This window comes from Centroberyx affinis, unplaced genomic scaffold (genome assembly GCF_046629955.1).
Source record: "Centroberyx affinis isolate AG114_WGS23_722 - 3 ecotype Tasmania unplaced genomic scaffold, CSIRO-AGI_Caff_v1 ptg000213l_1, whole genome shotgun sequence".
NCBI classification, from domain to species: domain Eukaryota; kingdom Metazoa; phylum Chordata; class Actinopteri; order Beryciformes; family Berycidae; genus Centroberyx; species Centroberyx affinis.
The window spans coordinates 82,864-109,514 of NW_027278904.1; the positions used below are offsets into that span (position 1 = coordinate 82,864).

Genomic DNA, 26,651 nt, shown 5'->3' on the forward strand with positions numbered 1-26,651 from the left:
CATGAGTTTCTAGAATCACTGAGTTACATTTTCAGATACACTGTAAGCCTATGGCAATGTTCATTTAGCACACAATAGCTACCAAATATCTCATTTAAGAAAATGGTGGTCTGCGGTATTTAATTCATATCAAAGGAAGAATAGTAAAGGAGCTACATGGGAAAATGGTTGTCCGCTAATGGAATAAAAAATGACACACAATCCTGTCAGGAATGCCTTTCTGCTAACATTAAATGCTAAATACTTCTCTTCCCCGCAATGTTCAAATCAAGGACTCCAAATGAGAACAGAGACCTTTTAGCTGCGAGGAAGCCTGTGAAAATGCCAGGAGAAAAAGCAGGGGAGCAACGGCAGCGGCGCAGCAGGCGGGTTAGTGTTTATTAATGAGCGGGACTAGAGCGGCGGAACAGAGATACAGTATCCGACAAGGCCAGCGCTTAGATAATGCCACGCAGATGGGTCAGGATGAGCTTAGCATATTAACATGTTATGTAACTCCAAGTATTGCGATTGTCTTCAGGCACTGCACATGTGGGTGTTGGCGTTTTGCAACTTCTGTGTAACTGTTGACTTCACGTTTAGAACTGCATTTGCGGCAGTCAGGGAAACTGTTGGAAGACGGCGTTCTGTTTGTGTGGCTTTGAGTGAGTGTGCTTAAATATATGCTGGAGTGTGTAGCACTTGTGTGTGTATGTGTGTGTGTGTGTGTGTGTGTGTGTTTTATTATGCATTTAAAAGCAGCTTCGTTGGGGGAATAAGCTAACCCAGACTGGGGCTTCCCATGTGGAGGCCCCAGTCACCCCTTTTCTCGCCTCTTCCCAATCTGGGATGGTGGCTGGCAGAGATAAGACACCTACAAAGTAAACATTGCTGCGGACTACCTCTCCCTTCTCCCTGCCTCGCACACATCCATTCACACACACATTGCAGACAAACAGATATGCACACACACACACACACTCACAGCAGATGTAAGCCCGTTGTGTGCATGGAGATGCAGAGTAAATGTTGGCCTGAATGGCTGGATGGCCCGGGCACGCTGCTATTGTGCTGAACCAGGCTTCTTCTGCTGCCATACTCCTGGCAGACCAGAGCCTTCCGTTCCTATTGGGGTTGGGGTTTATATTCTGCTTTCTCTGCTCTTGTCTGCTTTGTTTTTTGTGCTTGTCTTAGTCTTCAGCATTCCTGCTTTTTTTTTTTTTTTCCTCACGACTGACAGCCTGTCTATCTGTCTGTTTGTCTGTCTACCTGTCTGACTGCTTGTCTGCCTGCCTTTATATCTGCAAATCTTTAGCTGCAGCAGTATATTCTGCACCCCGAAGCACTGTCAGTTCCCTGACATCCCCCGGAGGGACGCACTCAAATACTTCCACTTTGGGTTCATTGACAGTACGAGGCAGTGTTGGTATGCAGCACAAAGCAGGGAGAGTAGGATAGGGGAAGTTTGTAAAAGTTACCGTAGTTTCTTAGAAGAATGAGAGCGCAGCCATCACGGCACAAACTGCCATAATAGCCAACTGGGAATGCCACTATAGACAGCAATATGGCTCCTAGAGGCTGACATGTCCTACTGTTTTAATGACTGCAGATGGAAGACATATGTCCACTTTGATTTGGGGTTTTTTTTTGTTTTTTTTTTCAAATCCACAATTTACATTCATGCAGACTGGCACACACTCTGCAGTAACTGAAACTGAGAAAGTGAGGATATAAAGGAAAAAAAACAGCCCCTCACCCATGGTTGCCACTTTTAGAGTGACTAAAATAGCACAAAACAAATCAATACCAAGGTCTGTGTCCATGTGAGCTATATAGTAGATATCAAACTTCCTCCTCCCTCCGTTAAAACTGTCAAATTTCTGTGTCTGTTTTCAGGCTACTTCCTGGAGTTGCTGAACCGTTCGGAGGTGGCCCTACAGGAGACCTTCCCTCCAGCTTTGGGTCCCCTATACTCCCAGAATGCCCAGGTCTTCTCTGACCTGTACACTGAGCTGAGGCGCTACTGCCGAGGCTCCAACGTAAACCTGGAGGAGGTGCTCAACGACTTTTGGGCCAGGCTGCTGGAGAAGCTGTTCAACCAGGCAAACAAGCAGTACCTCATAGGTAGGTTACACTACAACCCCTCTGTAATAGAGCAACCAAGGGGGCTTTTTTTACTGTGATGATGGTGCCAATAATTGCAGTTGAGAACATATTCATGGGTCTATGATGTTTATACCAACCAGGTGAGGTGAACAGTGAGGTGATAATCTTTCTTGCTAATGTTCTTTGACCCTGTTGTGAGACTTCATATGCAATCCATAAACCCATTAGCTTTCAATGTATTCAAATTCAATATTTATGGAAATTCACTTTCATGAAATGTTTATGCTGATTGCAGGGGAAGACTACCTGGAATGCGTCTCTAAGCAGACAGAAACGCTGCGGCCTTTCGGAGACACGCCCCGTGACCTCAAGCTGAAGGTCACACGCACATTTGTGGCAGCGCGTTCCTTCGTCCAGGGACTGGTGGTCAGCGGAGAGGTGGTGCGCAAGGTGTCCCAGGTAAGACCTCTCTCTCTCTCTCTCTCGCTCTCTCTCTCTCTCCCTCCCTGTCTCTCTCTCCAGTTCTCTTTTTCTCCTATTCTCTTCCCTTTTATTGTCAACCTGTATGGCACTCCCTGCGCTTTATACTCTTTCTGTTAACATTATGGGTATCACTGCTTCTGTCAAGTCCTGTTCTTCTACTTCCCATTCCCATTCTGAATTCTATTGCTTTTGATGGGAGCCACTGACTCCCTCCCAAACCTTATTTACCAGTGTCTTTTGTCCCCTGGAGCTAATATTCTCCTCCCCTCCTTTCCCTACATGTTCATTGGTATTCTTGTGTTCAGAGTCCGCATTCCACTCTGTCCTGAGTGCTCACCATCCCACCCGGCACTTGGTGTGAATTTGAACGCCCTCACACATGCACACACTTCTTCACCTATCCGCGGGCATAGTAAAAGGCAATAGCAGATCGATGTTAGTGGAAACGAGAGGCTCCATAAAGCATGGCCCAGGGCTCAGGCAATCAGCCCCTGCAACAGCAGTTAATGTCAGCGCCACACTGAAAAATGTCCCCCTAGGCTGTGGGGAGGGTTAATGTCAGTGCACCCAAGAGAAATGGCACCCTCTGTGCGTGAGACAAGAGTAAGGTTGAGATCAGAGCACGGCTGAGAAATCTTCCCTGCTCCTGAATGGGAGGGGGGCCAGTATTGGTGTGCCGATGAAAAATATCTCCCGTCATGCACTGGGCAAGGGGAGCGTTGAGTGCACCCATGAGAAATATACCCATCCTTTGAGAGAACATACGGTTGATAATGTTGCACCTGAGATTAATATTGCAATTCTTTCCCTGATGAATTATGGGACGGCCAGGGTTTAGGTAAGCATGAAAGAGAAAAAGAGGGAGGGAGAACAGAGAACAGTAGCGTGACAAAAAGTCCTTATAGGGAAAACATTTAGGTGTAGTGCCACTAGCTGACTGCAGGACCACACATTTGGATGCATGTCGAAGGAAATCCTTCCCTTCCACTGTGATGTATGTATCCCGGCTAGCATTACTGGTATGTGCTAGCATGATAGTGAGGCAGCCTGGCCTAGTATCTCTCTTTGTTTCTCTTTGTCCCAGAAAATAGGTGAGCCGGCTTGCTGCCTACACACAGGGACCTCAGGATGTCTCAATTACACACACAGTAAAGCGACATCCACAGGGGAATAAGACCAGGAATAACACAGCTAGTCCAGCAGACCAGTTAGCTCTGCTAGAATAAGGACCAGCAATACAGTGACAGCTAAAACAGCCTGACTAGCATTAACATGATCGCAACTAGTCTAGCGCAGCCACAGACATGCGGGAATATGAAGGCAACACTGCCAGCATAGCTTAGCTTAGCCGCAAGCAGCAACAGGGGAGTGAGGAGCAGTATTAGCATGGGCAGACACGCTAAGTTGGCATTTCTATTCATGATTTGTGTCCCATGGGTGTGCCCCCCGGACCAGCCTGAGTGGCTTACGGCCCCCACAGAGATCTGCCAGCTGCAAGGTGCCAAGCTGATAAGCAGTCTCTCTCTCTCTCTCTCACACACTCACACACACATATGCACACTGGCATACACACACGCAAGCGCATACAGGTACAGACACACATGCCCATGCGCACTCATCCACATACACACCTCATCGTTCCATCATTCCCCTCCCAGCGCTGCCTCCCCATTTCCCCAGTGCAGCTAGATCTTATTACATATTTCCTGACTGATGGCATTTTGTTGGTGCCGAAGGACATTGAGCGATGTGTTCATTAAATGAGGTTGGCCTGGGAAAATGTGTAAGTAATTAGTGGAGCTTTTACAAAATTACAAAATGTCATCCTGGTGCTAATGCCAGGGCACTGGGAACCGCCACCACTCTCAATGAGGTCATGGACTGCCTTCCCCTCCGCTTTCCCTATTACACACACACACACACACACACACACAAACACACACCCACGCTCACAAACACACCCACATGCATTCGCCCACACACATGCACACACTATAGAAGCCTCAAGAGGGAGAGCAAGGGCAGACTGTATTATAGTAAAGTAGTCACCAGACACACTGGGTCAATCTCTATAAAAGGGTATTTCCAAGGTATATTGAACTATACTAGAGGACAGAATGTCTATGTTTCTTCAAATTCATCCGAGTCGAGGTCTCTATGGCATGGTTTGACTGACAGATATGCTGGCTTTGACCCTCTGTTCAATTTCATATTCATAATTTGTGCGTCTGTCTGTGTCTGCATCTTCCCCAACGCACAAGCGGCACTGTGTTCTGCTGCTGGAGTGGCTTTCACTGGCTCTGATTGGAACAAATGAGAGAGAGAGTGAGAGAGAAACAGCGAGAGAGAGCGAGAGAGAGGGATAGAGGAAGATAATGAATAGACTATGCCAAGCTCTAGCATCCTCTCTTCTCTCTCCTCTCCTCTCCTCCTCTCCACATCCACATCTCTCTCAATCCCTTAGTCTCCTCCCTCGCCCAGCGAATTGTACGCTATCATTTCTGTTGATATTGTCCAGAGCTGTGCTCTGTTCTGTCCTCTGTCTCCTCTTAGTGTGAATATCTTGGTATACTAATTTGGATCTTAGCTTTCCCTCCTTTCCCCTGTAATTCTATCTTCGATTGATTGGGCCCTAATGAGACAACCGCTCCTATTTATGGCTATTTATAGCCACTTAATGGGCCCAGTGACTGAAGATGTTTACCACACGCTGCACAGAGAGGTATTACAGCACACTGCTGGACTGCAGGGCAGGAGGAAATAAGAGTAAATTACCTCAGTGTATGTGTGCGCTCAGTATGTCTTCAGCAAAAGTCTCTATGTTTGTTGCAAACGGCAGAGTGGGGATGACATGCATCCCCTCTCTGTATTAGGATGATTAGCTGTAGAAAATAGGCGCTGCAGTGAAAGGTGATGAAAGAATACGCTGGAAGGAGGCTGGGACTATAGCATAGCATAACAGGGAGAGACCGAGATGAGTGGTTACTGAGAAAGAGAAATATACATCAAACGATTCGAGAGAGGTATCAGTGAGACAGAAAGAGAGAGAGCCTAACATTAAGGTGCAGTCTCTCTTTCCGCCTAACATTAAGATGCAGTCTTTCTTTTCCTCCACAGTATTCGTTCTTCCCCTCCTTTGCTCCAGGCTGCACCAGTTGCTGTGTCCTTAACTTTTTCCGGACTGTTCCATTCCCTCGGGTGGGGGAGTGGAGGAAGTAGGCCACGCGCCACATAGCTCACTCTGGAGGCAAGGAGTCTAGAATGGCTCGCTCCGTAACACAGGGGGGAGAGGTCGCTCATATATCCTTACTAATTACACAGGAAGGGCGGGCAGAGAGAGAGAGAGAGAGAAAGAGAGAGAGGGAGAGAGAGAGAGAGAGAAGAGCCTCGTGTCCCAGCCTCACTCGCCGTGGGCAATATAGAAGCTACTGACAGGTATGGGGAGCAAGTTGTGAAGGATGAAGCAAGGACATCTAAGTATATGGGTATTAAAATGTAACACAGTCACGTCAAAGAATCACACCTACATGCACACATCAAAGAAGGAATTTCAAATTTGCAACTTTCCCTCTGCATTCCTCTTAGGCCAGCATAGAGATGATTAGGATGAGGTCAAACTGAGTGCAAGCGCGGTGTGTGTTTGTGTGTGTTTGCGGCGTACTGTGTGTCTGTCTCCATCAGTCTTATTACTGGTCCTAATTTGACGGCCCCTCCTTTACAGCACTCGGTGTGCCGCAGCTCCAAGGACACCGGGGGAAGTTGTCAACGTAAACCTCCAATTAGTGCCGCGGAGGAGTTACACGCTGTTTTATGTCTGTTGTGCTTGGCCTGGGATTCCCAGCGTTAAAACTTGTATGGATGATGTAACAGCAACTAGATTAATGACCGGATCGCTGCTTCTTCTTCATCAGTATTTCATTAGCGTCTCGCTCTGTTTTCTCCTCCCCCACCCCTCTCCCTTGATCAATCTCTCTCTCAAGTTTTTTTTTTTTTGGTGTCTCCCTATCTCTCTCCTTTTCGGTCCGTCTCTCTATTCATCTTTCCTCCCCTTCCCTCCCTTTTCTCTCTCACCAAAGAAGCATTTGTCTGACTCATCCCTGACTAATGAGTGGCAGGGTGAGGATGGGAGGAGGGGAGAGGAGGAGGGCAGGAGTGGGACTCTGACTCATGTCTCATATGACTTGAGATTAAGCCTGGGAAAGTGGTTAGTTTCACTTCTTCTTCTTCTTCTTCTCCTCCTCCTTGTTCAACTGGTAATAATTACTGGATTCTGTTGGTCTGTTTTATACGTCAGAGATGCACTGAGTAATTCAGTTTTATTACGTTAAATTTTTGCTGTGGTTTAAGATTTTTTTAGGAGTTGACAGTTTTGGAAATAATTGGAAATGTTTTTTGCCTTGTGTGGATCAAAGGTATGATCAGATGAAATTTTATGATGATTTAATGATCCCCGTGGGGAAATTGGGTTGTTACAGCCACAAATAGCAATAGGTTGCAGCCAAGAAAAATAGAATAAAAAAGAATAAAAATAGAATAGAATAGAGAAGTATATTAACATAAACCAGAATATAACAAATTGAACATACACAACCAACAATTTCAACACTAGAACATGTTAAGTAGAATTAATGAGGAGTATGGGGAAAAAGTATGGATTACTGCATTATTAGTGTATGCAAAATAACAACAGTAGAACACACTGAGAAGAGAATGAACGCAGAATATGTACAATGTGAAAAGAGCCTTAACTTGCAAATACCAATATGCAAGATAGAGTATAGTCTGCTGTGTATAGGGGAATTACAGCATGAAGCACAAATGCTGTTAGGGCACTGGCTTTGTTCATGCTGGTTCTTTTTATTGGAGGAGGGGGCGAGGCCGCTGTCCATGGTCCTGAGAAAGCAATTCTAGCCTGAAAATGAACTCTTTATTTTTTCCATTCAATTTTGCCAAGCAGACTTGAGTGTATTGTAAACACAAAGTAAGGACAGAACACTGGAATGTACAAAGTCTCTATGATTTGTTTTCCCGGCCGATCCCTATTGTCCTATTTCCTCTGTGAAGACTGTATATTTGTTGAAAGCAGGTTTTAACTGTGACTTTGCTGTCAGAAGAGGAGCAGTTTCCAGGAAAAGCATCAGGCTGGCCCAGATGTCAGCTTAGAGGAGTTTTGTATGCGTAGCTGGGCTCGCTCCATCACACGCACGCACGCGCACACACACACACACACACACACACACACACTCACACACACACTTCCTGGGGTTTTGTATGCATAGCTGTACTCTCTTGTGAACAGAGCTTACTGGTATTAACCCAGTTTCAGTTTTCACGCACGGAGGCCCTTTCCTGCGGGAGCAGCCTTGTGGGATAGAGAGATGGAGGAGGCAGGAAGGATGGAGTGAGGGATTGAGAATGTTTGTATGAATGTCAGGGCCTTTTCAGCGCATGTGAAACAAAAAGCAAATTCTCCCAGAAAAGAGGTTTCCAAGGAAACTGCTGAATGAAAGACTGGCGCCAGCGAAAAAAAGGTCACCATGGGAGGTGACCTCCTCCAGTATTGTGGCTGTCATTGTCATTCCAAAAAAAAAAAAATCACATCTTTTAATCTTATAAAAGCTTAATACTTTTGTCTGTCATACATTCAATGATCCATGGTACTGTGGAAAAGATGTTAATGGATAAAGTGAATGGCAGGGGTTCAGCAGCACATAGTTTGTAATAGTTGCAATTGTCAAATGTGCATAGTTTGATCTATTGCTGCTATCATTTTTATCCGTTAGACTCTTAGATCATAGATGCTTGGTAGACAAAACTGGTAAATAGTAATTTTTCTTCCAGGTGGTGTATGTATGCTTATTTTTGTGTGTGCCCTACCCCAGGTGCAGCTGAGCCAGGAGTGCATGCGTGCCATGATGAGGATGACTTACTGTCCCCACTGCCGTGGCATGGCCTCGGCCAGACCTTGTGCCAACTACTGCAGCAATGTGATGAAGGGCTGTCTGGCCAACCAGGCCGACCTCAACACCGAGTGGAGGCATCTGGCAGGTGGGACACACACACACACACACACACACACACACACACACACACGCATCCATGCAGGCATATGGTCACACAAAGGTTCGCCGAGATTGATATTAAATTCTGTAGTGAATAGCAATCCAACTGAATCGTTCTACCAAAGTACTACACATTAAACATTTCACACCTCCTCCATGCTGACTATACCTCCCGTCTGTGTAGATACTATGATGCAGGTGGCTAACCGCTTTGACAGCCCAGCTGGTGTGGATATCGTGGTCCTCTCCCTCCCCAATCGCATATCAGAAGCCGTCTCTACCATGATGGAGAACATAGACACTGTCAACAACAAGGTGAGAACGCACACAATAGTGCACACGCATATACAAACTGACAGCTGATATAGGTGATGTATTTTAACTTTTATTGTAAAGAGATCAGGAAAAAGACATGAAACCCACAGCGTTGCACACAGGGCATGTGACCCAACCCCCAGGGCCACCGGATGCCTCTCATTTAACTATATTTGAATGATTACTGATCGTTAATATTTATTAGCCTGTAATAAATGGATGCCTTATTGATCTCTGTTGGGAAATTATTTTTTCACTTACCCCCTTCCACAACGAGGTCAGAGGTCATGCGCAGCAATAGAACAGCACACAAGGATGCTGGGGCCAGCATGGGGGCTTGAACCTGTCTCCTTACTCTTGATGCCACCCTGTTGCCCCCACATTCATTTGTGTCTCCCCTTAACACCTATCCCACCACTGAATTTATGCTGTTGCAGTGCTCCACATACCTGGTTTAAAATAAAGAGATGTGAGTCATGACGGAGCCGGCGAGCCAACCATTCACTTCTCTGTTTAATGGTGTTTGAGCAACACTTTTATGTGACCCTTAAAAGGCATTGGCAGGCATGAAAATCTGGCTATGTTGTTTGGTGAAGGTGGAAAACAGCGCAGATAGTGAGAGGGAAGACAAAGCTTCCTCTGTGCTGGTTTGCTGTTAAAGAGCCTGGCTTGTGTTGAGCCACAGCCTGGCAGACTGCCTCCTCACTGATCATATTGGTTCAGTGCAGGGATCACTTTACCCACTTCTAATCTTCATAGGGGAAAGTGCTGAGCTGATCCCATAGAAGTCAATTGGTGTCCATAGTCTAGTATTATAGTAGACACTAGTGTAGCACAGATTATCCCCTATTTGCATAATCTGTTGACGTCCAACTCAAAGCCCATATGGTCTGTTACTTACTTTCCCTATAAGAATGTAGATTACAGATACAGAACTGGCTGTGATTTCTGCAGCAACATATGGGTGTAAAGTTCTACCATTAATTTATATGAATGCATTTGCTAATATGTCTGAATGCTATGTGACATCTGCTACTACTTGTATGCTGTAACGGAGCCAATGCCATATTTCTTTTACATATTATTCAATCTGCTATGAACTGCACAACACCAACTAGTTATGGTGACAGACATGACTGGAAGCTTGAGACAGGTTTATGTTATAATGATATGTATGGGGGTAGAAAGGCTTGGGGCTCTCCAAAACTGGATAGATTGGATGACAGTTTCACTTTAGTGTTACTGTATTTCCTATGCTGCATTTACAGAATGTAAGCCCCATGGGGACAAGTGGTATTTTCTCAGCAGTGAATCCTTCTGCTGGAACAATGTGGTGATTGACTCCTGGGGTCATGCAAAATACAAGTAGCTCTCATCATTCCTTGTCTTCAAAGGTAGAGATGTGTGTGATATAATGCACTCAAAGGTCCTTTGTGCAGTTATGGATAAGGTTGTCTAGTAAACTCTGCAAAGTGGAGCAAAATGTTTTGCTGTGGCAGTACAGAAGTATGGGTTTATAGGATTCTATTCAGAGAGCTGGTTTCAGCGTTATTGGATTTCAGTCCTGTCAACACCAACACCAATAAAGATTATATACAGTGCAGAGCCTGATCTACATATGGTAGGAGAGTAAAGTTTATAGGGCATGTCTGAAACCTTACGTTTCAAGTTTCATCCAGAGTAGTTGTAGAGGAAGATGAATTTGATGATAAAGCACTGAGATCTATTTTGGCCTCGCAGTGTTTTGAGAGCTATGGGTAAACTCCAGCAGAGGCTTTAAAGCTTTTGTTGGAGCAGAAATCTATCGAAAAACCCTCCGGCCCTCTTCTCTTTCTCACCAATCAATTTCCTCCTGAGTTCCTTCTGATAACCCGTCCCTCTTGCCTCTCTCTGCTCCTTTCCTCTGCTGCTTACGTCACTTTCTCCTACCCCAGTTGTTCCAGGCCTGTGGGAACCCCAGAGAGGGAGGAACCAGCACCACAGGACTGGAAGAGGCGTTGAAGAAAGGGAAGATTACAGTGGAGGACAGGGTGGGACCCAGCACTGACAAACTGGAGAAACTGGTTAGTATTTACCTGACTGAATCTCTGTCCTCATTATCGCTCTCTGATGGCCTATTCTGTCCCATTCAGAGTGATGGTTTATGACGCAGGACCTATTGCTGATCATGGTCAATTAAACCCCTGGTGCTGTTCATTTCAGCTTTACACAGAGGACTATGGGATGATTAGAAGGGGAATGAATGTGCGGATGAATTAATTAAATGACAAATGACTGGGTGAAGTAAGGCGAGAGTGTTTCTTAATCACTTTCCCCTGCTATTTGTTGCATTACTGAGTGCACACTCATGTTGTGATTTTAGACAAGCTACAAAAGACAATGTTCGCTTCTACTCTCCCACAGGTGTCTGATGTGTCCAGCAGGCTGAGGGAAATGCAGCCATACTGGGTTTCTCTTCCAAATATCCTCTGCAGTGACAGAGTGGCCACCGGAGCAGGGGCCGAGGATAAGTGTTGGAACGGCATGAACCGTGCCAGGTAGGGCCCATACACACACAAAGAGATTTATTCCAAAATGAGATATTCTTAAGTAAAAAAAAACAACAACCTCATCTTATAAACGATGACTGGTATGAAAGTAGTGCACACTGTGGGCTACTGCTGAAGTGATGAGTCATCTCAAGACCTTGGTTTACAAAACAGATATGTTCTTTGGGATATAGTCATCTGTATTTTCAAAATATTGAATGATGAGTTTCTGTGGTCAATATTTATTTTCCAAAATGAATTTATGAATGAGCCGTTTCACCCTCACTTGTCAGATTCTTGCCTGTGACATTAAAAGAATGGTGATTAGAAGAAGAGAAGAGATTTTTGATTTCACCTATGTGTGTGTGTGTGTGTGCGCCAGGTACCTTCCTGAAGTGATGGGCGACGGCCTGGCCAGCCAGATAAACAACCCTGAGGTGGAAATTGACATCACCAAGCCAGACATGACGATACGCCAGCAAATAATGCAGCTGAAGATCATGACCCACCGCCTCAAGAACGCTCTCAACGGCAACGATGTGGACTTCCAGGACACAAGTGAGTACATTTACCTGGGCACACATCTGGGAGAGGCTTAGTGTTAGCGCCTCTTCATTAGTACCAGTGATTAAGAACAAAAACAACCTATAATGAGTTTCTAAAGACCTTTCAAAAGAAACTTCAACTGCAGAGACTAACACCCAGATGATTCATTGATGAACTAAAGATTTCAACAAGTTCTACATTGAGGGAATTAAACTCTATTCTGTGCATCTGAGGACTTAGCTCACTATAATATCTCAGTTAACTACACAGACTATCAGAATGGCAAATACAGTACTATTTTGGGATTAAGCTGAAGGTATGGCTTGGCCTAAATCATAATGCCACTTTGAATAATTGAGGTCATATTTTGTACCACATTATGTATGTATTGGGTGAGTACTGGCAGTGAAAGTCTAATCATTTTTCGGGGGCTTGCACCTGGGCAGTCAACCTCATATTTTGTTGCTATTAGTTAAGCAAATGCACATGCAGTGTGTGGAAATCCTATTAGTATGTTAATCCTATGCATACATTGCAAGCGAGATCATATGTAAATGTTATCGTCAATGTTGTACATTAGGCTCAAGTCCTTTCCTCTGTGCCTGTGTCTTCTCTCTGTATGTATAGGTGATGATGTGAGCGGTTCAGGAAGCGGCATGTGCGCCGATGACATCTGTCCCCGGGGTCCACGCCTCATCGTCCCCAGCACGGACCGACCCAAACTCTACGTCAACCTTCCAGAGAACAAGAAGGTGGTGAAAGGCTCGGCCAACCAGAACCTCCCCTGCCTCACCGTCTACCTGCTTTCATTGGTCACTTTGCTGCTCCGGCGATAATTGACAGGGGAATCCACCAATCGGGACTGAGTTAGGGACATGGGGGGGTTGGGGGGGGGGGGGTGGGGGGGAGGCTGAAAGGGTGGGAGAAGAAGTTGGGGGTTAGTTACTTTGCCAAAACTAAATAAATAAATAAGGAAACAACAAAAAAAAATACTTGGATGGACTTCCGTTTGGTCTCGGATTAGAGCAAAATGGAATGACGAGTATTCATAGATGTTTTGGTTCTGCTCTTGTCTTTTATTTCGTGCTATATTATGACACCATTAGAGCTGGTCTTTTTCGCATCTTCTAATGTTTTGTTTCTGGTGTTTGGGTTCTCTGAGATTATATCTGTACCTAAGACGTGTGTAAGACTATAGAGCTAACAGTATGTTGGTGTTGACACCATGGGGAGAGGGAAGGGAGAATGGGGCTTTGCAGTAGCGCTGAGCCAGATATTTGTTATTCCACTCCTTTAAAACCGCATTTGTGTTCAGTAGGATTATTTATTTATTAATAACTGAGGACAATAGACCCCCGAGTGGTTTCACCGCTCCCCAAGAATAATCGAAAAAGTACACAAACCGCAAACTCAAATGAAATAAACTATTGATGAGTTTTAAAGGAGGATAATCTGGACAGCACGGCCCTGAGTGAGACCCTCCAAACCTCTTAACGCATTAAGCGCACGACATCATTACACTCACACACACACACACACACACACACAGAGAGGATGAGAGCGCTCTGCGTCAGCACTTTCTGCCGTTTCATCATGTAAGCTGTAATAATAGCCGTGATCACATTCATACAGACATGATCCTCTACTGTGGGAGTAATGTGACCCTTCCACCACTCCATCCATCCACTCATCCCTACATTCCCCCTCTCTGCCCCTCCCCCTCCTCCCCCCGCCGGAGATGATCTCTCTCTCTCTCTCCAGGCTCTCTGCTGGCTGTGTAGGATCAGGTGGGGAGTCTGGTGTAAGCAAAACACATGCTAGGCTAGGCCAGGTCTCAGATGACAGCACCTTCCCACTATAGAGCACTGTATGGGGAACGGGGGTGTCAGTTTAAGATCGCCCTCACAGCAAAGGATTGACAGTTTATGACATTGGAAACGTGTAGCAGTGAATAGAAATGAAATGTTATGTCCTGTCCTACAGAAGCAGAAACAGAGTGCTGTCATGTAGCGCTTTTTTGCCTATTCACTCTATGTGCGCAGCAGAGCAAAGCTATAATATGCATCATTGGTGTGTTCCCTGCAAAGGCCCAGTGTCTCTAAGATTAGCATCATAATCGCAACCAGCAATGGTATATATTTTTGTCTAATTGCAGCAATATTCAAGTCAAAGCCACATCATGGACAGCACTGCACTATACTATAACCACATGTTCTATTGCAGATGGTGTACACACTTTTGACTGCTTCTATGTTTTCCAGAAAAAAAGAAAAAACTAGTCTGTAGGAATCCAAATTTTGTACTGGCCAGATTGCTGTATGCTATATCTCTTATTTCTTTTATTTTCTTTCATTATGTGTCAACCTATCTATATCTGCCTTCCATTTCTCTGCCCCTCCTCTGTATCAGTGCCTCTTTCTTCCTGCCCTGTATTCCCCTCTCCCCACTCATCAGGTGTAATGACCTTCAAAGCGTTCCCCTTGCTTTACATGACGGCAAGGCAATGTGACAATGACACAGTGCTTCATTATGTATCAACCTTACTGGGAATGTTGTGGGAACACAGTCTAAGGCTTTGCTGATGAAAAGCTTGCTGGGAGGAAACATGTACATGTACATTTTAATTCAAAGAAATGTCAAAGCTCTCATATTTTAGAACGCTGTGTGTAGGAGGATGGGACAATGGCTGTGTGTGTGGTGTCCGTGTGTACGTGTGAGATGGAGCAAAAGAGAGTGAGAGTGAGGATAGAGCCTTTATAAATCTTGTTTGGGTGACAGACAGTATTGAAATGTATTGCATTGAACTGTTGCATTGAACTGTTATTATATTAAGAAATATAGCCCATATCTTTCACAAATAGAAATTTCAACTGGACTAATAACTCCCAAGGGAATCTGTGTTGATGTTATCTGTGCTTGTCAATGCTGTATGTGACAGTGAAATGCTAGGAATGAGGAGGATGCAGATGGTCAGGCTTTATGTCCCTAAACATGGCTTCAGTTGCACACGGGACATCTGACATACATCTGATACGCACCTAGAAATTCGATAAATGCTGCAGATCAAATAGTTGTGGGTCCCTGTCAAAGTTTAGAAAGAATATTGGATACATGGCTGTATAACTGCTCTGAAAAGTGGGAGTTTGTTGTCACAGCGTGTTGCCTGCCAGGTAATTTTGATTGCATTTTCTTCTTTTTGATAGTTCTTTAATGAGTGCTGTGCGTGTGTGTGTGTGTGTTTGTGTGCGTGCGTGCGTGCGTGTGTCTTTCTGATGGTCCCTGGTTTAGAAATCTGCCTGTGACTGCCTTTGTAGGGTTGGGGTCAATTCCATGATTTAAAAAAAATGAAAGAAAGAATGATATAAGTCCCAGTTAAAAATTACCTTTTGTAAATAAAGAACAAAAATAGCAAGAGCACCGCATGGGTCTTCTTTTTTGTGACCCTCTTGAATTTAATGAATTTGAGTCGGAATGTGAAATTGCAACTAATGCCCTGTAAAGAATAGGAAATGACTCCAACTGTGATGGTGACATTCCAATTCAAAGATGACTAGCAACTTTAAACTCACAGCTTCACTTTCAATGGCTATGTCTCACAATGTCATCGGCCGAGATTTGCACAACCCCCCCCCCCCACCCCCCTCTCTCTCTCTCTCCTCCTTCACCTTTTGATCTCATTAGTTTGTTCCCCCTCCCTTTTTTAAACGCTGCACTTTTATGAGGCCAATAAATGGCATTGTCTGCACAAAGACATCACAAGATGGTCGATCAATAGGTGAGTCAACACCTTCCAGAAACGACTATTGATTGGAGATGTGTGTATGCAGATAGATATGGACCAGCAAGATGTCTCCTGTTTGACTATGGTGAAACAGCGTACACACATCAAGGCCCCTGAGTACCACTAGCTCCCCTCATGAGCCCAGGAGCAGGAGGGAAGTTGCTCCAAGGCACTGATCTAAAATCAGTGTGTGCCCCCCAATCCTACCTTCACTCACTAGATGGGGAAAATGCTAAACTGATTCTAGATCCTTGCATTTACAGACAACTTTATTCTACACTGAGTTGAATGTGGCAGGCATTTCTGAAAGGTGCCAATTTGTGAGGAAAAAAAAATACTCTACATTTTTTTTTTTTGCATTTTTATTTTGGTTTTGTTGTTATTAGAAACCTATGGAGAGTTTGTGTTTATGGTGAAGATAAACGCCAGAAAGAGGTTGAAAAATACAAATGTCTCATTTGCTGTTGTTTGTTCCTGGAATCTTGTCTCAATTATATACATTGTAAGATTTTCAAGATGCCTGTGTCCAGTTTATTTTATGTGGTGTGTGCGTATGTGTGCATGTTTGTGTGCATGTGTGTTGGTGACAGAATAAGAGGGAGAGTGAGTAAATAAAGCCCTATAATTGATTCCTCTATACTCTCACCTCTAGAAGATCAAAAGGGTTGAATTTAGATTTACCGCACTGCACACGTTTGACCTTTCTTAAACAATTAAAACTACCTAGAACCTAGAAAATGCAGATCTACTGTATCTGTACGTGTCTTAAGGAGGAGGTGTCTGGTCTACTTGAAGCTGGGTACACCATCTGCCTGAGTCGTTTCCCAGAACACACTGGGGCACACTGCCACCTTAAAAGGGCCAATGCGCTCCAGTGATGATGTCAGAGGTGACAGCTGCTGTCTGGTCTCGCCACTCAGGAGGAACTGCCACACGCTCAGGACACACTAAGTGCTTTGTCTTGTCTTGGTGTGCACTGTATTGACATTGAAATGATCGTCTCCCCCAGGATGATTTTAACAAGGTGTACTTGACCATGATGCTATGGGAGATTGAGATGCCATGCTCTACATATAGCACAGTCGCATACAAAGTACTCCTAATATGTGTGTGGAAGCTGAGTGGTTTTGTGTTTGTATTTCCGAGTCTGTCATCAGGTTACAAACTGTATAAGCGAAAAAAATGCCACGAGAAAACTTGCAGTCAAGTCGGGGCAAGAATATTTAACCAGCATCATGAATATTTAAGTATGTCACAATATATTTGAGGGCAGACAATTTCAAGTGCCCCCCACCCCCTCTCTAAGATACACTGAGTTTTATTCTGTCCTTCTAGGTCGACCTTGTTCACACCAAAGAGACTGTTTGATGTCACAACACTGCAGGGGTGGGGGTAAAGACACTGACAGACCTGGCAGCACATGCCATATTTTGTGGTGTAAATAGAAAGTTTAAAATCTTTTCAGAGATTTACTGCCTCCATCTCTCTTTTCACCCTCTAAGGTGAAAAAGTACATTTTGTTCTTCCTCAAGGCAGGTCAGGCAAATGGGTTGTTTTTTTTTCTCTCTCTTTTTGTTTACAAATTTAAAATGTACACAAATTAACTGAACAATCCCAGCCCAGAGCTAATCAATATGTCTTACTCCAAGCTTAATAGTTGTATCATGTCATTTCTACTCAGTGGTAGGACTCAGTTGTCTCTATTCAGTGTCCTAGAAATACCCTGTTTCTGTTGTTCTATTGTAAGTGAACTGTATAGATTTCATTTTACTCAAATTATTAGCTCTCTTTCTGCAGTTCTCGTCCATATGTAGTTACTTATGTACACACCTATGGGCAGAAACACACACACTCCCAGCTATTGATAATGTCTGAAGCTTTTCACCCACTCCCTTACTCACAACACACACAAATGCACACATACACATTAGTTATTCTCAGCCTTTCGTCTTTTGGCTTGCCCTTTTGTTCAGAGCACTTTTATGAGTGACTGATTCACGCCTTGCATGGCCTCCCTATTTGAAACATCAGCTCAACAGGGCAAAACACTTGTCAATAAAAACCTCCCCAGCTCAATACAACCTGAACTGCCTTGGCTTTCAGGCTGCAGATGTCTTTACATGCTATCACGATTGTGTATTCAACGGCTTCTGAAATCCATTAAAGGACATTATCCTCAGAAATCTAATGAAAAGAGGGTAATGACATACTAAATAAATTTCTGAATAAATTTCCATTTCAATATGAGAGCAACTAATAGGGTAGCTGGATTAGTTCAAAGAAATGTAATCCCTAGTCTAATGGAGAAAATTAGCTTTTTGTCTTCTTATTTTCTCCTCAGCAGCAGGTGCCATGGTAAACCTAGCAAATCTTCAAACGTGATCTAGTGAATGTTTTATTGAATAAACAGAGTAGTCTGGAGTAGTTCTAGGTTTAGTTTATTATTTTAACTACTCTCTCCCATTTACTTTGAAGTTGGATTACACTGAAAATCCATACAGGCTTTCACGTCAAAATGCCAGGGATTCATAAAGATGGAGAAAGCCCCTGTAACTTTTAACTTCAGTGTCATGACTGGAAGTTGAGCCAAAGATACACAGAGGCAGGCTTTTCTCCATCTATATCTCCCTACATGGCTGCAAACGTACTCTGTGCTCTTGTGCCTGTTGGCTTATTAGACGTATTCTCTCTGCCTTTATTCTGTTTGATCTGCTCTGCAATTGAATTCTCTCTCTCTCTCCCTCTTTCTCTCTATCTATCTCTTTCTCTCTCTCTCTGATATCAAGCTGTCTAAAGAGTTGTTATATTATTATACATCAGTGGTGATATTCTAGATCAAGGGCAACAGATCATTGCTTCTGTCAGCTGTCTGAATATGAGAGGCGTCTCACTACAGCAGTTTTACTTCAGGTTGTAGAAATGTACATACTGCCACCTAATGGAAAAGGGGATTCATTACAATGTCAGAAAATATGAAACGGCACACAAATACAAGCCAGAGTCATGGGGTCTTTATGGGTTGAAATGGAAGTTATGGTCATAAGGATGTGGGTCTGTGGATGGAGAGAAGTCTCAGTCCTGATCAGACAAAGCTGCTTCAAAGGTATGAATGACCTCTGCGTGAGACCTGTCATCCTCTTCATTCTGCATTAACAACATATAGATAAGCAGGAGCAGTAGAATTTGAATCTGACTGAATACAAACCCTCAGCTACAGTGTAATTATTGTTAGCTCACATATATTGTATGTGGTATGAACTGATTCCCAGTCAGTAATGGCTGTGTGTCACTCACAGTCTTTGAGACCAGTGTCTGATACAGGATCCTGACAGCGGCCCTGTTGGCAAGGATTAACCTCTTTCCTGGGACAGAGGAGAGATACAGCATAGCTATTATCATGACCAAATTATTTCTAGCCTTGTGAAGCTCTCAGACGTCCAAATCAACTAGTCTACCAGAGAGGAAGAAATAAGCGAAAAATTGGGCAAGCATTTTCTTTGGACTTGTGTAACTTGTGTGGAATTTCCTTATTGAAATGAAAACAAACAGTATCTTAAACCGCAAAATGTTACTGCAGAGCTGGAATTTCAAGCATTTTTATGTTAACAAAATTTGGCTATCTCCATCGCAAAGATAAACACGGATAAACACGGTCTGACTGTGCATAATAGTTCTGTTCCCAATAGAGTAGGAAAGCAAAGTCCCAGAAGAAAACCTGGATAATCTGAATTTATTCATTTTGTGTGTGTGTGTGTGTGTGTGCTGCCTATGTACATGTGTGCATGCATGCAATTTGTCTATGTTAGGACCTGATGCTCTTGTGGTGTTCATCCAATTTCGTCTGTCGAATGGCGTGCAGTCCCTGGCTGTTTTTCTGCCACATGGCCCTCAGGTCCTTGTGGTCGGCTGCTGAGCATTCGTAGGCTTTACTCAGCGGGTCAGCATATGTCACTGAGTCAAGTGTGGCATCACACTCTGTTAAGGACTGGGTGAGAGGACAGAGAGCCTGCTTTATACTTTTAAGGTTCATTCGTTCATTTTCCATACCTGCTTATTTCTGTTAGGGGTCACGGGGGGCTGGAGCCTATCCCAGCATGCATTGGGCGGAAGGCAGGGAAACACCCTGGACAGTTCGCCAGTCCATTACAGGGCGAACACTGATAGACAAACAAATTCTCTCTCTCACATTCTCACCTATGGGCAATTTAGAGTCTCCAATTCACCTCTTTGGAATGAGGGAGGAAACCGCAGCACCGGGAGGAAACGGTCACAAACACGAGAAGAACATGCAAATTTCACACAGAAAGGAACGTGGCTGAGATTCAAACCAAGAACTTTCTTGAAGCGACAGTGAACCACTGTGCCACCCAACTTTAAGGTAGCAACTATTTAAAGATATCATTAAAGTTATCATTTTCTTGAAAAAAAAAAAAACTTCCATAATGTTAGCCTTAGTCTACGAACTGAAAAAAAATTGAATTTTTCCCATTGTTGTCCTACCAACTCATTTAATTTTACAAGAGACCAATTTTGCATCACAGAAAGTCTGATCAAAATGGACTGTTTTGGTTCTCAGCTCTGAGTGCAGATATCAATAACTCATAAAAAAAAAACAAATCTGCCATAACGTGCCTGTTATTCCACTGTCACGTTTGACATTTTAATATATTGATTTTTTAATAGTTTAGTTTGGTCCCATGGTCATGAAACATTTTCCACTGCTAACTGATGTCACTTCTCAGTTTTAAAAAAAAAAGCTATAGTTGGAGCAAAAGTAGAGCTACAAAATTCCTGACAAACACAATGATATGAATTCGTCCCATTCCAAAGCACAAATGCCTAAAGCAGCACCTTTGGCCAACACTAACATATATAATGTATGTTTCCAAAACCAATCAATACCTCTCCTTAATCAGTCATTCTTCATAAGATCATTGTTTGACAAAGACTCATTCCTTATTCCAATGTATTAAACTATATAGGTATTAACCTATGGAAAACTATTGCAAGCACACTAATAACAAGTATCTGCTTAATACATAATAGGATATAACAACACAATTTAAAGTCACACTGAAATGAAAAATGACTTTCTTTGCCTTTTTACCGTACACCTATTTGACAATTTATGGCAAAAAAAAAATTACACATAGAAAATATTTTCTTGTATTTTTATAAAATCTCATGATTTTTGGAAAATGGAAAATCTTTAGTGGTGTGGTGACTTAATGTACCAGGAGGCGTATGTAAAAATTCCAACCAATAAAACCATCACAGATTTTGTAACAATCCCATCCCTCCGCTCTTCCCATCAAACTCTCACTAACTGGTATCCCATTGGTTTAATTTAATTTAATTTTGAATGATCCCTCCCCACATATTGTCCCGCCCCAATATCCTGTTTCAACAGGAAATACATCACCTTAAGGAAGCAAAATGCTCTCAACATGAAGTTCCATTGTGACTTTATGCACAGAGCGCACAAATGTAATGTACTTGCAAAGTTCCTACCAAAATAGTTAATAATTTTAGTTTAATACACAGGTTAATAAACATACTGCAAAGCAGTGTTACCAAAAAGTTTAGGTTTGGAGCAGCAGTGTCACCTCACAGCAAGAAGGACCTGGCCCTTTCTGTGTGGAGAGTCTTGAAGAGTTTGCATGTTCTACTTGAAAACTCTTCATGTACAGTAGGTTTCCTCTGGGTGCTCCGTTTTCCTCCCACATTCCAAAAACATGCAGGTCAGGTGAGTTGGTAGACTCTAAATTGTCCATAGGTTTGAGTGATAGGTGTGAGTGATTCTCTGTCTAGCTAATCCTGTGATGGACTGTCCAGGGTGTTTCCCTGCCTTGTGCCTAATGCATCCTGGGATAGTCTCCAGCCCCCGTGACCCTGAATACGAATAAACGGGTATAGTAAATGGATGGATGGAAGGATGGATTAATCTAATCGTAAAAGGATATGGAGGAAATTTGGCATCTCTGTCCTGGACACCAGAATGTCCATTCCATACTGAGGGTGCATGTTGAACAGCTGCATGTAGTATGTAACCAGGGGACTGTTGCCATGGAGGTTAAATACACTCTGTCTGAATTCTGTAGGAGGGTCCACCACATGAGACTGGGGAGAGAAAAGATAAGGAAATTATGATTGGGGGGGTGGGGGGTGGAGGGGGGGGGAATAGAGGATAGTGTCTGACCTCTCTGACCGGTTTGTGACTGCCACCATGAGTGAGGGCCTTCAGCTTTTTGTCTGTGATGTTGTCTGGACCCACTGTGTTCTCTGAAAGATTTAAGCAAAAAATTAAACCTTCATTATAATCTAATCTTATCCTGTCATATACTTCCACATGTATGCATTGTGGATCCCTTTCTGTTCCTTGCTGTCACCAGTAGGGGTCAATGTTACCTTCTCTGACTGAGGTTGTCCTGCAGTAGATGACTGTATTTTTGGATGGTTGGCTCTTCACACTAGCCTGGCTGCTGTCCTTAATTACAGAACTCTGACAGTACAGAAGATACACAGAGAGTGAAAGCCCAAGACTGAAGCAGAATATTTTAGGATTGTGAGGTGTCTGTGTGTGTGTGTATGTGTGTGTGTTGTGTGCCTTACTTGGTTGAATGAAACACTGGCTTTCTGGCTTTTCGAAGGCTCATTGATGGAAAGACTGGAGACAATACAGCCTAACACAGACTGATTTGACCCTTGAAAACACACACACACACACACACACACACAAAACAGAGAATGTGAACAAATACTACCAATTCCTAAGTCCAGAACACATATTCAATAACTGAAACTAATCCTTGAGAGGCAGAGGAATGAGAGGAAGTCTCTAACAAGTGATGACAAAAAAACAAAACAAAACAAAACAAAACAAAACATTAAACTACCATTCTTTGTTTCTCCAGTGTCATTTCCAGTTACCAACTCAGTATGTCTGACATCGTCTGGCTCCAGAGCCTCGAAGTCCCAACATTCATATACACCAGGAGCTGGGCAGATACCTGGAAAGACAAAGAGATCAACAGAAATACAGGAGGGGAATCAATATGAAAATCTAAAAATCCTAATAAATATTTTATAATAGAAGAAGACGAAGAAGACAAACAATGTAGATAAATAAGTAGTAGAAGAAGAAGAAGAAGAAGAAGAAGAAGAAGAAGAAGAACTAGCCAAAATAAATAAATGAATAAATGAATACATATATATATATATAAAAATCTATATGTATATATGGTCCTTTTCCATTGAGGTGGTGCAGTTTGACCTCCAGTCCACTGGTAGGCAGTGCAGCAGAGCTTAGTGAGGAAGGCATCACTGCGGATGGTGCTGCAGGACTGGGGGAAACAGCAGCAGAAGCAGCAGTACAGAGTCTGGGCCAGCGTGTCGGGGAAACACTGGGAGAGAGTAAACATTTGACACAACTTTTTAATGACATATCCATAATAGGATGACAACATTTCATTTTGATCATTTTTATCTGAGGTTTTTCTCATATTGTACAGTGTCAGAATATGCGTTTCACAATGGCATAATTACAAAATGCCTATCACACTTCTTTATACTAAACATCCTCTAAATTACATTATCATTGTCTTTATCATCCTCCATATCAGCGGGCCACACAAATCTTTGTCTAACAGTCAGTCAGTGAAAAGTGCTAGCCAAGACATTACCTTAAGAAATGTATCCCCTTTGCGAGATGCTATGTTGTGGTACAGGATTCGGATGTAACTGACAGAAACACGTGCAAACAGTTTGTCTTGAATGTTTGTGTCAGGCTACAGAGAAAAAAACATAAACAGACTCAGATTTGCTTTTATTTGCAAAGTACAATGGGTGCACAAGGAATGTGACCTGGTTAATTGGTCCTGACACATTGAAAGACAGTTAGACAATACAGGATTGACAGTAGACTAAACATGAACACACTACATAATAGGAGTAACATGCTAGGAGTTACATGCTAAAGGAAATACACATTTTCCTACTGACTAAATGGGATACTAATTAAAAAGGTAATCAAAATAGAAGAAAATCCACAAGTTGACAGGAAAAAATGCACCACTTGCTTTAAATGCTTTAAAATGTATTACTCTGTACTCTGACCTTAAAGTTGTGCAGCCACAGCCACCAGAAGAAGTCTGTGACCAAGTCCTCCATGATGGATAATGACATCAGGTTCTGGAAGACGACCTTGTACTTGGGCTACAAGACAATACCAACACAAAGTAGAATATCATTTCAGTTATGAAAATCATTAGGTTTCATTTGCATCATGCACTCTTATAATTATGCTCTGTAATGCTGTGGTGTGCCTCTGACTCTCTGTGCTAACCTGGGCCTCCATCTGTATGTTTGTGGAAACCTAGCCTGACAAGCTAGACCTCCCATCCAGCTGCAGCTGGGACAAAAAGTCAAAGGGTCTGGCTGGGACCAGGCAAGTAGAAACCTCCGATGTATTCTCAGTTGGTGTCAATTACTGAGAAGGTCAACAGCCTAAAGACTGGACTACTTGACACGTCATAGTGATGAGTTTATGGAAGCTCTCTGAAGTTGACAGTAGACAAATAAAAAAATAAAAAAATCTTAATGTATATGTTTTTCTTTGTTTTTCTGCCAAGAAAAATCTAGCTTGCTCTGTGCAATTATGGTTTTAAACTAGGGTTGCCCTAAATTCATATTAAAATGTAGGTCTATCTGCTTGCTTTTTAAACCATGCTAGAACATGTATCCCACACCAGCACAGAACCACTAGAACCATAAGGTTGGATCTTCCTCTATTCGTGTGTGTGTCTTCTTTTTGGACCATACCCTGTATATACGTTCCTTTGGACTCTTTACCTCCATCTTTCTGTCTTCTATCTCAATTAGCACATGGACTGTTTAGCTACTGACACAAAGTGTGAGTTCCGTACTGTGTGTAGCTGATGTCAGACTGCAGTGGCATACCTTGTTGGCCAGGTGGCGCTGTGCCATCACCACATGGCTGACCACTGTGGCAAAGGAGGTGTTGTGTGGCAGCACCAGACGAATGTTTTCACTGAATCCTGGGAACTGGTAGACCTCTGCCAGCTTAGGCATGCCTTCCTCATGCTGGGTACTCAGAGAAAAAGGCACAATTACTGAGACACACCACTCAAATCTCTATTTGAACTCATAAGACCCAAAGCCACACAATATTTGAACACAAATGCTTCAGTGCCAACAGTTTTCCAGCAACAGTGACAGCTTGGACTGATCCCTGACGACTCTTCATGAAAGATGCAGCTGACATTTGAGCTACCCATGGGACTTTACCCATCTTCTACGACCTGAAACAATCCATAATAACCTCTGACCTCTGACCTTCTCAGTTGTCATGTTGCTCCTGGAGTTGAGCTGGGAGTGGTTGGAGCTCTGGAGGGAGGCCAGTCTGCTGAACTTGTCCTGCTGTCCATCTGGAAGGACAAAGGAAGAGGACAAACTGCTTAGTTAAACCCTATAAACCCTAAGCCAAATTGTTGGACTAAGATCAGATACTGTAGAACTACAATCATATTGTTTGCCTCATCTGAGTAATTGATTCAACACGTTCCAGGGATAGACTGGATTACTGTAATTGTATTCATTGTTGTTTCATTTTGTGCTTTTGTTTTGTTTTATTGTGGTTGATGCCAGAAGTTAAATGATTTTGCAAGGACTGCTGTGCAATCAGTGAAAACATAACACATTTAGACAATACCTAGTGTGTGCCCTGCAGAAATTTGCTTTGAAAAGAATTTGAATACCTTTATGCCTCAGCACAGAAGCCTGGTCTGTAGGTGGAGAGCGGCTGAGCTGTAGCAGTAGATCTTGACGCTTATTAAAACAGCCGAGAGGTAATGTAGTCCAGAGACAATACAAAGAATTACCAGCAAACATTTAAGTTTTAGCTGAACAACGGGAGTATCATGAATTCTAAAGGTGTGACAGCCATATTTTTGTGTCTAGGTCTGTGTGTGTGCGTACCTGCACAACTGTGTTAAAGAGGTAAACACTAACCATGGATGTAGGTGGCCAGGAGTGAGGGGGCAGCTGGGTTATCCTGTCACTCAGTGACTCCATGCACCCAACCTGACACGCTGACATACTGTGTTAAAGAAATGTACTCCCACAAACGGCAAATAAATGTTATTCATCAACTAAACTTTGATTTATCTCTAGGAAACACACTTAATAGCAAGGGGCATGTTTGAGAGGATGAATAGGAGATGTGTCATCAGTGCCTATAGAACCAATATCAGACCTCATGCCCCATTCAGCAGCAATTTCTCACACTTGACATTTCCTCAAGAACAGATGCTGTATGCTTGGGATACAGACAGGGATGCAAGATGCCATCTGCAGGCTCTCTCTCTTCCACCGCGCAGTGACGCGGTTCTCGCCCACGTCCTCTTGATTCGCCACGACTGGCGTGCACAGCCGGCTGATCTCTGTCATGCTTTTACCGCACTGCTTCCTGCTGCCGCCACCAGCTCTCCCTTCTTGGCACCGCTCCTGCCGCTCCGCACCTGCGTTCTGCTGCACTGCAGCCCTAGCGGACTCTGTCCCCTGGGTAGAAGACTGTGGAGAGATGTTTTGTTGAATTGCAGCCACATAGCCCGTCTCTGCATGGTTTATTTTTGTAGGTATATGTGCAAAATGAGCCACAACAACAGATACATGAGCTTGGGTAGTGATTTTCCCATCTGGGTTTATCATCATGCCTCTGGTGAGCATTAACTGAGTATTCATAGTATTCCCGTGAGGTCACATGCATTTCCTACCCAATATGGTTCTTTACCATATACATAGCTCATTGGCTGTGGCTGTCATTGTTAGTTT

At 43.3% G+C, this 26,651-nt stretch overlaps 2 protein-coding genes across 2 annotated transcripts in view; one reads left to right on the forward strand and one right to left on the reverse strand.

Moving 5' to 3' along the window:
• Nucleotides 1-12,888, forward strand: part of LOC139662253 (glypican-1-like) — a 60,813-nt gene extending 47,925 nt beyond the window's left edge. Inside the window, exons 4-11 of the mRNA XM_071540897.1 lie at nucleotides 1,876-2,103; nucleotides 2,381-2,544; nucleotides 8,451-8,616; nucleotides 8,815-8,945; nucleotides 10,880-11,008; nucleotides 11,349-11,482; nucleotides 11,856-12,031; nucleotides 12,647-12,888. Of these exons, the coding sequence (XP_071396998.1) occupies nucleotides 1,876-2,103; nucleotides 2,381-2,544; nucleotides 8,451-8,616; nucleotides 8,815-8,945; nucleotides 10,880-11,008; nucleotides 11,349-11,482; nucleotides 11,856-12,031; nucleotides 12,647-12,855 (1,337 nt within the window). The 3' untranslated portion in view covers nucleotides 12,856-12,888. The remainder of the gene's footprint in view (nucleotides 1-1,875; nucleotides 2,104-2,380; nucleotides 2,545-8,450; nucleotides 8,617-8,814; nucleotides 8,946-10,879; nucleotides 11,009-11,348; nucleotides 11,483-11,855; nucleotides 12,032-12,646) is intronic.
• A 6,714-nt stretch (nucleotides 12,889-19,602) lies between these two features.
• On the reverse strand, nucleotides 19,603-26,267 carry LOC139662235 (protein FAM227A-like). Its single transcript, XM_071540879.1, is given in 11 exon segments — nucleotides 19,603-19,785; nucleotides 21,709-21,776; nucleotides 21,779-21,920; nucleotides 22,000-22,082; nucleotides 22,697-22,810; nucleotides 23,074-23,203; nucleotides 23,483-23,587; nucleotides 23,916-24,014; nucleotides 24,759-24,902; nucleotides 25,155-25,246; nucleotides 26,147-26,267. Coding segments are annotated over 11 exon segments (1,281 nt in total).
• Between the last annotated feature and the right edge of the window lie 384 nt (nucleotides 26,268-26,651).